General features: G+C 34.5%; 2 protein-coding genes across 6 annotated transcripts in view; one reads left to right on the top strand and one right to left on the bottom strand.

Moving 5' to 3' along the window:
- Window positions 1–10: 10 nt before the first annotated feature.
- On the top strand, window positions 11–4982 carry LOC107039946 (6-phosphogluconate dehydrogenase, decarboxylating). Its single transcript, XM_015259814.2, has 4 exons — window positions 11–164; window positions 243–466; window positions 2648–3521; window positions 4428–4982. The coding sequence occupies exons 1-4, from the start codon at window positions 154–156 to the stop codon at window positions 4768–4770; spliced, it is 1452 nt and encodes a 483-aa protein (XP_015115300.1). The 5' UTR covers window positions 11–153; the 3' UTR covers window positions 4771–4982.
- Window positions 4983–7029: 2047 nt separating this feature from the next.
- LOC107039925 (serine/threonine-protein kinase SIK3) overlaps window positions 7030–10943 on the bottom strand; it is a 14117-nt gene continuing 10203 nt past the window's right edge. For 4 of the 5 annotated variants that reach the window (XM_015259784.2, XM_015259783.2, XM_015259782.2 and 1 more), the window contains 2 exons: window positions 9412–9608; window positions 7030–8726 (listed from right to left, as the gene is read on the bottom strand). In XM_015259784.2, the coding sequence (XP_015115270.1) occupies window positions 8211–8726; window positions 9412–9608 (713 nt within the window). In that variant the 3' untranslated portion in view covers window positions 7030–8210. The remainder of the gene's footprint in view (window positions 8727–9411; window positions 9609–10943) is intronic. The other variant, XM_015259785.1, reaches the window with a different exon arrangement.

The following is a 10943-nucleotide window of genomic DNA, read 5'->3' on the forward strand; positions in this document are numbered from 1 at the left end:
GGCTGATCCAACAGTCGAGTCGTTATTCATGCGTCTTACGATACGATCCAGTGACTCAGGAACTGCTGCCACTTGTTGGGCCCCTCACTCCTAACCAGTGATACTAACTACTCAGTTATCAACTCAAAAAATTTCGCATTCCAATCGGCAATCATGAGTGAAGCGTAAGTAATTGATTGATCAGTAATTCCAGCACCGAAAGGTCTTGTTTAATTATATTATCGGAACTTTTGTGGGCCCAGAGTAGCGGACATTGCGCTGATCGGCTTGGCCGTGATGGGCCAGAATCTCATATTGAATATGAACGATCATGGGTTTGTCGTTTGCGCTTACAACCGCACGACGAGCAAGGTCAAGGAGTTTCTCGAGAATGAAGCCAAGGGCACCAAGGTCGTTGGAGCCTACAGCCTCGAGGAGATGGTCAGCAAGCTGAAGAAACCACGCAGAGTCATGTTACTTGTTAAAGGTGAGTAAGCATTTATGAGGAGAAAATTGTTGGGAAGAATGTGAGAGAATGGACATTTTCATTCTGGAAATCAGTACATGGAGAGAAATTTTCTAGAAAAATTACAGTGCGAGTGGGGGAGGGTAGGGTATAATGGACACTTGACTTTTTTAAAAATATTCATAACTCAGAAACAGATTTATCAGTTGAGCTCAGTCTAAGCTCATCACAAAGAGGAATCATCTCCTAAATAAGAGAATGTTCAATTAAACATTAGCTTTTAATTTAGATATGTGAATTCCTAATTTCATGGAGAAATCCACGGGAACTGTAAATTTTAGTTTAAATATTCCGGGTAAATTAATGAGAATTCAGAGAAATCTCCTTGAATTCCAGATTCCTGAATTTTCAGAGAATTCCTTCAAAAATTCCTTGGATACCAAGAATTTTAAGGAAATTGTCTGATAATTAAAAGGCATTTGGCTGTGAATATTCATTTTTACTTGAAAAATCACGTAAATTGTGGAAGTTCCATCTTCAAACAGGGCTTATAGAATGAGTCTTATTTGAACTATAAAAATCGCAACTTGATAGTTGCCAAGACAGGAATTGTTCCATTTGAACATACCAAACTTTCGAACATTCATAGTGACTCTGTTTCAACGAGTTTAAAATAATTACATTATATTAATCCGATAAAATTTTTCATTTCCGATTTTTATTCTTTGCTTTTTTTTTAATGTATTCTATCAAAATGTGAGGGTAGAAATTGAACTGATGGGTATTCTTTCATTATTTGAAAAAGTATATCAATGTTAAAACTTTTCGGAGACATTGAAAAATCGAAATTTTTATTTTCTTGCTGATCACGTATCTCTGTTCTTTTTTTCACTTTCTTCCATTGAAATTAGATCATAGAAAGGGTACATATTGATATTTTTTCGTCATTAAAAAAAAAATAAGTTTTGACATTTTTCAGAAAAATAAAAAATCGTTTTCTTTCATTTTCTTGCTGATTATCTCTCCCTGCATTTTTCTCATTTCCTCTAAATGAAATCAGATCATGAAAACGAAATTTTTCGAAATTTTCGGAAATTTTTTCGGAATTTTTCGAAATTTTTCGTTTTCATGATTTGATTTCATTGAGAAGAATTATTATATAATAGGGGAGGGTGGGACAAAATGGAACGGTGGGGCAAAATGGAACGCGGGGCAAAATGAAATGGTACAAAAAATTCTTATCCCAAGAAATTTCTCCTCAAGAGATGAAATCTTTGGCACAAGAAATTAGTTTTGTGATATTATGACGATTTTTCTCTCAGTGTATGACACCGGAACGAATGATTTAAGATAAAATGTGACATTTTCCTCTCCTTTAGTAGGCTAAATAGTTGGAAGAAAACTGAAATTTCATGAGCAGTTACCAAAATATTTTCAAAACAATGACTGATTTCGATACAGGGGAAAAATAATGAACATTCATTGGAATTCGAAATTTTTGAAGAGCAGAAAGATGAGAATTTCTCAACTCATCTGAATTTTCAATCAAAACATTAGTAAACTTCAGTAAACTAAATCATATAATGTATTCTTTAATTTTCAATCAATTGAAAATTCAAAAATTGATTGAATTTACAGACATCAGATTTTTCTTCAGTTTTTTAACCTTGAATTATCTTTTTTACAATGAAGATAGCAAAATTTTTATAATGACCTTTTTTATAGCCCTTGAAATTCTCTACAAAAAGGTCCTTATCATAATTCTCCTATCTCCCTTAGATTACAAAATAGCGATAACTACAAAGTAGACTGATGTCACTGACTTAAGCCCGAATCATCATTTTTGAGCTCACATAATGTGAAAAAAAAAGTTGTCTGAATTTTGCTCTATATTCGGTTTTTGTACCGTTCCATTTTGCCCCACCGTCCCCTACTGATATTATTTAACATAAATATCTCTTCATTTGAAAATGACAAAAACTGTTCCTAAAATTTGTATATTATAATGGGAATAGAATCCAATAAATTTAATTTAATCTGACCGCAAAGAAAAATTGGCAAGAAAACAAAATAAATTAATATAACACAATATAATCTAGCGACGGGCGCGAAGCGCCGTTCGCTAGTAAATAATAATAGTAATAAAATCAATTACAAAAAAGTCTATTAAAATTAACAAAGATGAATTATAATGTTCCTCAGCCGGACCCGCAGTGGATGCCTTCATCAAGAGCCTAGTCCCCCTCCTCTCCCCAGGAGACATCATCATCGACGGTGGAAATTCTGAATATCAAGACACGAAAAGGCGCTCCGAAGAATTGGAGAAAAACCAGATACTGTACGTTGGGTGTGGAGTAAGTGGCGGTGAGGAGGGTGCGAGGTATGGCCCCTCGTTGATGCCTGGGGGCAATCCGAAGGCATGGCCAGCGATAAAACCGATATTCCAGGCGATCTGTGCCAAGGCCGATGGAGAGCCTTGCTGCGACTGGGTAGGCGAGACTGGAGCAGGGCATTTCGTTAAAATGGTGCACAATGGCATTGAATACGCCGACATGCAGCTGGTCTCTGAGGCGTATCAACTTATGAGAGATGGCCTGGGGCTCAGCCAAGGGAAAATGGCCAGTGTGTTCGATGAATGGAACAAGGGGGAACTGTCGTCTTATCTCATTGAAATAACTCGTGATATACTCAATTACAAGAATGAAAAGGGATATCTGCTGGAGAGGATACGAGACACAGCGGGGCAAAAGGGAACGGGCAAGTGGACGGTCATTGCTGCACTGGAGTACGGAGTGCCAGTCACTCTGATTGGAGAGTCGGTGTTCGCTAGGTGCTTGTCGTCGTTGGCGAGCGAGAGAACTGAAGCACATTCGATATTCAATGACGAGCAGATTGAGGCTTTCAAGGGGGACCAGAAACAATTTTTGCAGCAACTGAAGAATGCTATTTATCTGGCGAAGATTGTCTCTTATGCACAGGGCTTCATGCTGCTCAGGGATGCTGCCAAGGTCAATAATTGGAACTTGAATTATGGGGGAATTGCACTCATGTGGAGGGGTGGCTGCATTATCAGAAGGTAATTTGGTTTTTTATAACCGGGGTTTTTTCATGTCATTACGGCGTATTTGTAGTCTCAAAAGAGCTGAGGGTATGTCATTCGTATTACGAATTGGAATAGTTCTTTTTTCGACGGTGGATAACAATCCTTTGGAACAACAAATTGGCATGTTATGTAGCATTCAATAAATTTTTTTCTTCCAATGCCAACAGTATTTTCTCAATTCTTATGAATTATGCGGAAGATAATTCTTAAGAATTAGAAATTCTTCGTAACGATATCTGAAATATAATAAGGAGCATAATACATATTGTACATATTGTTATGAATGTCCATTTTTCCCTTTAGAATTCATTCCTCAGGTGTTTCGAAGTTTAATGACAATCGTTTGGAACAAAAAATTCCATTTGATCTAGTATTCAATACATTTTTTTTCTCTCAATCCCAACAGTATTTTATAAATAATTAAGAATTATTGAGAACAATGGAAAAATTTCGTAATGATATCCGAAATATAACACGGAGCATAATACTTATTGTTATAAATAATTTTTTTTTTATAGAATTGCATTCCATCGAGTGTGCATTCACATATTTCCATCTGAACGTTTCCTCTGAAGTTTTTTCTATTTTTTAACGCCATTCTTTCCACTCGTTTTATTGTATTGTTCACTCTAATTATCGTCTACTTATTTTAATGAATGCATTTAAAAATTCTCATGCACATTCCAATGTGATGGAGCATATTAACGTCTTCATTGAAATAGTGGAAGAAAATCGTTAACAGTATTTCATTTTTCTTTTTAAAAGCACAAATAAATACTCTTCAGCTCTGTTCTGAATAAATAATTAACAAATTGATGATTACCCCATCGATTAATAATTACTATTCAATAATTAATGTCATTATTCTCATTTTTTCAGTGTATTCCTTGGAAACATAAAACAAGCATTCGACAAAAATCCAAAATTATCGAATCTCCTGTTCGACGATTTCTTCGCCAAAGCAGTGAAAAGATGTAGATCAAGTCTTCGAGATGTCCTAGCCACTGCAGATACCCAGGGTATTCCAACTCCAGTACTCTCAGCTGCTCGTAATTTCTACGACAGCATTCGTCGCAACCGTCTACCCACGAATCTCATCCAGGCACAGAGGGATTACTTCGGTGCCCACACTTACGAACTTGTGGACGATGTGGGACGTTTTGTTCACACCAACTGGACTGGGAAGGGTGGCAATACATCAGCCTCAACGTACGATGCCTGAGAGCTAACAATTAATATTCCTATGGGGTGATACTAGGGTTAATTTTAAGGCAGTACAAAATGAACAAATCTACCTACATGATACTGTTATGCTGTTCCAAATAGTGTGGTTGTGTATTTAAGACTATTCCATATTTTTGTATGTCAATGATAATGAGCTGATTGAATTGACAACAATAAAGTTGTTAGAGAATTAAATATTTCACTGAATTATACGGGTTTATTTCTTTACCATCTTCATTTCTTCATATTCGAAGTGACTCTACCCTAACGATAAATGTACAGATAACTGAAAACGATTTTGGATTCCGAATTGTTTTTTTCTCAATTCAATGTTTTTAGGGTCAAACTTGACCTCGAATTCTGCCCCCAATTTTTAGGATTTTCTAAAAATTATCTTGAATTTTAAAAAACCCTGTCGAACCCCTGTGCATGAAAATCTGAAGAATTGGAGAATAAAAATTGCATTGACGACAATTTTCAGAATTTTCTCTATAGAAAATTTTTATAATTCACACAAAATTTCCTGAAATTTACATAATTTTGCGATTAGAAAAATTGTAAAATTTCCTTGCATTCATAAGAAAAATAATTCTGTAATTTTCTGCCGAGAACGAAAGAAAGAGACCGTATATTTATTGCATCCGAAGCTTGACAACAATAAATTTGCTCAAATTCAAACATCGGCATAATCATAAATTTTAATGACAGTTAAATTTTGAACAAGTCAATTGTCAATATTACTCAACAATTTTTTAGTTATTAAATTAATCATCAATTAAATATTCAAATTCTGAGTTATTTTATCAATCAATAATTGAGTTCGGAAAATTGACGATTGTTTTGCTAATCGAAAAGCCTTTTTATGTAATTTAGACTTATTCACTCAATAGTCACTTGACAATTCCTTACTGTCAATTATTTGATTAAATTAATTGAAAAATTTGAATTATTAAGTAGCGAAATGGTAAAACGGTATAAGTCATTTTGGACCAGTGATAGGTATATCAACCAATTATAATTACCGTTAAATTGTGAAACTGTCAATGTTTAATATTAATCTTAAAAATTTTAAATATTAAAGTAACCATCAATTTGTACAATTAAATTTCGGAATATTCTATCAACCAATAATTTAGATAGGAAGATTGACGATTATTTGGATAATCGAAAATCAAGTACCTAAAGTTAGAATTAGTTTGGTAACCAAAAAATTACATTTTAGTATTATCAAATATTTTATTCACCATCAATCGGAAAAATTTAGCTAATAAATTCTATAATATTTTAAATTTGATAAATATAGTTAAACTTTGAACAATATAATGAGATAATCCTTTTTAATATTGCGAAAAATTTAATATTATTGCCTATCCCTAATTTGGACTATTGACCAGTTTTCAATGAATATCTCGGAATCTAAGGGAGATAGCAAAATGTTTTTAAGAACTTTTTTGTAGAGCCGATTGAGAGCTACAACAAATGTATGTTTGGTGAGGAACTAGATTTAGGGTGGATTGGGAGGTTAGAGGATCGTCGGTGTGAAATAATTGTTGAGAGTCTTGAACTAATATCCACGTGCATTTATTCTCGAGTTCGAACCACGCTTTGTCAAATTTACAAAAACAGCTTGTCACTTGTTGATCTTACTGAATTGAATTGTCTATCGGTTTTGCACTGTGAGTCACTGGTTGAATGGTCATGGTCAATAAATAACGTGATTTTCTTTTACTGAAGTTCTGTCGCCGAGTTAATAGACGCTAATGTACTGTGGTCTAAACTCTACAGAGTTGAATTCCATTCAAAACGTGCTATACGACAGACCGTGATGTACTGATTCGTGTTGATTTACGGTGACTCTACTAGACCTGAGCGTTGACCCGGAAAAGGCCGATGATTTTCGTAATTGGGCAAGCTGATCGACCTTGGTCTTGGAGAGGTTGAGTTACGTTTCAAACAATGTAGTAACAAAAATTGCGCTATCTCCCTTAGATTCGGAAATATTCCTCAAAAACTCAACTGGGAGATGAATCGACTTAAACCGTTTTACCACTTCGCTACTGAATTATTTTATTATTTTTCAAATTTCAATAAAGGTAAGTAAACCTCAACTATTGTAAGATGCAACTTCTCATAATATTACTAATCAAATAACTGATGCCAATCCCTGCTGAAAGTCCGACACAATTGAAACACAGGGCAATTATTCTTTTTTACTATCTTTATTTTCTCATATTTAATCAATATGTATTACGAGGTCTAATCAATAATTAATAATATATTTAAAAATCACAGTCTTAGTTGAAGAATTGACAGCAGAAAATACTATCTGTTCTCTATTCATATACATAATTTTTTTAAATTGTTTTGTTTGATACTTATTAATGTGCTCTATGTACATATGGAAATACGTACGCACGCATACAGAAAACAAAAATTTTATCAATTCATATTTTCATTACTTGACTTATCATAGTCAGAGGATAATTTGTGTCACACACAGTCTAGTAATCCCAGACAGATCCACCTAAAATGTCCTTTTTATCTCCGATATGCAGTGGTTATTTTCATTTGTGCGTATGATCATAATACGCGTTAACTTAACATTGGAATTAAATATAACAGTTTCACGAGTGCCTGATAAAATAATTACATGAACACCATTTTTTTTTCTATTGTAAACGCCAGTAAATGAGTACTGACTGAAGAAAACAAAAGCGTTTACCTTCATTTTCCATTGTAAAAATTCATTCATGATGAACAACGATTTTTGAATATTATATTACACAAATATTTACAATGATTTTTCATCTCATGTGCCTATTCATTTCCACACAATAACGATGACAGACAAATAAATTGGAATGTACGTGTAAATAATCATTTCTCTAAATCTCTGAATCAGTTAATCCAATTGTTTGGCATTAATCAATTATTTTTTCCTTTCAGCTACTGACATATTTACATATAAATTCACCTATTTACAACGAGTAAAACCAATTGAAGTCTAATGAATAACGGTGCCTATTCAATTGAAAATCTATAAATCCGTTAATCCGTTGACAATTGATTAGAACGTAACAATCTGTACATTGTGTCACTCTAAAGCCGATAAAGTGACATTTATCAAATAAAATGCATATACGTATGTATACATCGTGAATGATGATTTATAAATTCAACACGTGATTGTGATTTAGGCATTAAACAATCATCAGGATATTCTTTAGTGTACGTACGTGTACGTAAATAGGTATATATACATATATGCAGTATGCACGATGCAATACTGTTTTTGAGTAGGTGTTTTGAGGCACCAGGAATAATCATCGTAAGGAATGTACATAATAAAATGTAAAATGTTGAAGATTTACCACCAAACAACATTTTGTTTGGCATTGAATAGTGAATATTTGGTGCATACACTCGTGTTTGTTCTTGTCAAACGGTGATGCAAGAAATCAATTGTTGACATAGTTGAGTGTACTGCATCTGATCACCACTTATTCGTCGCATTTTAATTCCCTTCACCTCGCGCTCCTCCAATTCACAAACTCTCAATTCGATTTGTACACCTCCAGGATACTCAAGACTCAGTCCACCACCAGCAACTTCCTGTCTTGAGAATATAAATCCTTTTGTTGTTGCATGTGCATCTATTATTTGCTTAACACGACCGAGTATAGCCTCTGAATTGAGGCGACTCGATTCATCGGACAATGTTACTTCTACCTCGGTTGTCGTTGGTGAACTTACTGAATTGAGTCGACCTATTCCACGAGTTATGCTGGGGCGCGATGGATCACAGGGCTCGGATATTATGAAACTTGGCAGCGGGCTGTAGTGGGGAAAATTCTCGTCGAGAGAGTCGACTGATGGGGATGGTGATGGCGCACAGCCGACTAGGGTCACTTGACCCCCGAGGACGTCCGTCACTGATATTTGCGGTGGTATTTTCTTGAATTAGAATGGTTTTTTTGTTAGTGAACATTCGGTTTGGGGGGGCAGAGTGAATGATGCAGGGAAAACTTCATTGGAAACATTCATTCAGAGTTGGAATTATTAAGTATTATTAGGGTAAACTGCCCAGTAGATGGACGCCTAAGAAAACCGCCCAGTGGATGGACGTTTGTTTTTTAGAAATTAAAAAAAAGTGAGTCCATTTTCAGAGAAATGGTTTATTCGAATTGAATAAACTTTATTTGAATCAACTAACTTGTGACGAAAAAAGTTTAGTTTAGTTTTAGGGTAAAAGTGTTTTTTTTGTTTCCTTCGTCCAAATAAACTTTTTAGTCAGAAATTACATAATTGTTTAGACTGCGAAGAGAGCGGAATTCTCAACAATTTATTTGAAATGAATCATTTTTTTAATCAAATTGATAGCTTTTCATTGAAATAACTAAATAAGTTTATGAATTCGTAATTAAACTTGTCTAAACTCATCGAAATGAATAGGAGAATTTAAATTAAACAATCAGATACAAACGTTTCGTTAATGGACTGTAACTGTTTTCCATCATTTTTCAAACTAAAAAAATACAAAATCATTCACATCATCTTTGCATTTCGTCATTTTATCCAATAAACAAATTTCATGCAACAACGAAATGCATGGAATTATTCATATCAGTGATTTAATTACCCTGAGCATGTCAACTGGATGCTCCTCCTGGATCATATCGAGGGCAGGACTATTGCTCGGTGAATAGCTGACTGGTGTTGTCGCTGGTGACCTGTGATGACGCAGGGGGCTCAAATCGAGGGGTGCTGTAGGTGGTTGCGTGGGAGTACCATGAACAATGCTGCCTTGCACAGGTGCTGTAGTCAAACCGCTGAGACCTACGCAATGTTCAAATGTCATTCGCTATTTCGTTACAAGACATTGGAAATTCAACTCAATATTTTAGGGGTGGAGTGGTAGAAAGGTCTAACTCGATTCAATTTTCAGATTAGGTTTCCTGGCAAACGTCGGGATCTAATGGAGATAACGACATTTTCACAGGGAAATTCAGCTAGGGGAGGGCCAGGCAAAGCAGAACGATTTGGGATTTTCTTTAAATCCCAATATTTTCATTTTGAAGTAAAGAAATTAAGGCCTGGGTGGATTATCTTTCGAACGTGAACTTGGTTGTTTTTTTATTTTCATAATCTGAAATGATCTCCAATTGCTATTCAGTTTTACATAGCCCTGAAGTCCCCAAAAATGATGATTGGACAATCAAAAAAAAGTTGAAAAAAAGCAGAACATTTTCAAAGCGCGTTTTTGAATAATATTGGAAAATAAACCCAATAGGGAGGAAATAGCAAATTAATAATTTGATGTATCTAATGGCTATTAGGTCGTCATTTGTCACAGTAGTCAATGGCTGTCAGATCGTTAGTTACCATGATAAATTAGCCATTCACTATTTGCTCTCTATCAGACTTATTTCTTAATCTTTATTAAAAACGCTCTTTGAAAATGTTCAGTTTTTTTCTACTTTTTTTTATTGTACAATCATAATTTTTACGGACTCCTGCGTGATGTAAAATCCAATGTCAATTGTGATATATTTTACATTACGAAGATGGAAAAGCAATCGAAATAACGTTCGAAAGATAATCCATCCGGGCTATTAGAGACCATTGGCCATTAGAGAAGATCACAAAACGTTCCACTTTGCCCCGTTCTCCTCTACCTCTTTCGAATTTCGAGAAAGTTATCGAACAAAAACTGATGACGAGGTTTCACCACTGCAATACACATTGATTTGATTTAGGATGTTCATCCCCAAAGCTCAAGTTGTTTGAAAATATTGCATTTTGTTATCTGATCGAGAAAGTTATTTCTCTTATTCTTATGATAAATTGAATCAAGATTGATTATTCGGACATGGAATTAAGAAAATTTAATAATACATAAGACGCAGCGGGAAATGGCCTTAAACTATAAATAAATGATTTTTTCCAACTTTTTTTCTCATAAAATCGCAAAATACACAGGACTGCGAATGATTTACCCTGAGTATTACCAATTTCAAGCTTTCTACACTCTCATATGTATTTGCTTCAGCGACATTTTATTATATTTCTAACTAGTTCCGATGGACCGTTCCCCCCACCGATTATTTAAGGATATTCTCATTACACGCCTGTTATTTATTACATTTCTTTTTATGTATTGTACTTTTACTA

This window comes from Diachasma alloeum, unplaced genomic scaffold (genome assembly GCF_001412515.2).
Source record: "Diachasma alloeum isolate Michigan unplaced genomic scaffold, Dall2.0 Dall_scaffold_00313, whole genome shotgun sequence".
Classification (NCBI taxonomy): domain Eukaryota; kingdom Metazoa; phylum Arthropoda; class Insecta; order Hymenoptera; family Braconidae; genus Diachasma; species Diachasma alloeum.

Bases quoted from the DNA above. Each gene is read 5' to 3' on its own strand.
- LOC107039946 (XM_015259814.2), top strand. The intron at 467-2,647 runs GTGAGTAAGCAT...AATGTTCCTCAG, and splicing joins AGTCATGTTACTTGTTAAAG to CCGGACCCGCAGTGGATGCC. The intron at 3,522-4,427 runs GTAATTTGGTTT...TCATTTTTTCAG, and splicing joins GGTGGCTGCATTATCAGAAG to TGTATTCCTTGGAAACATAA.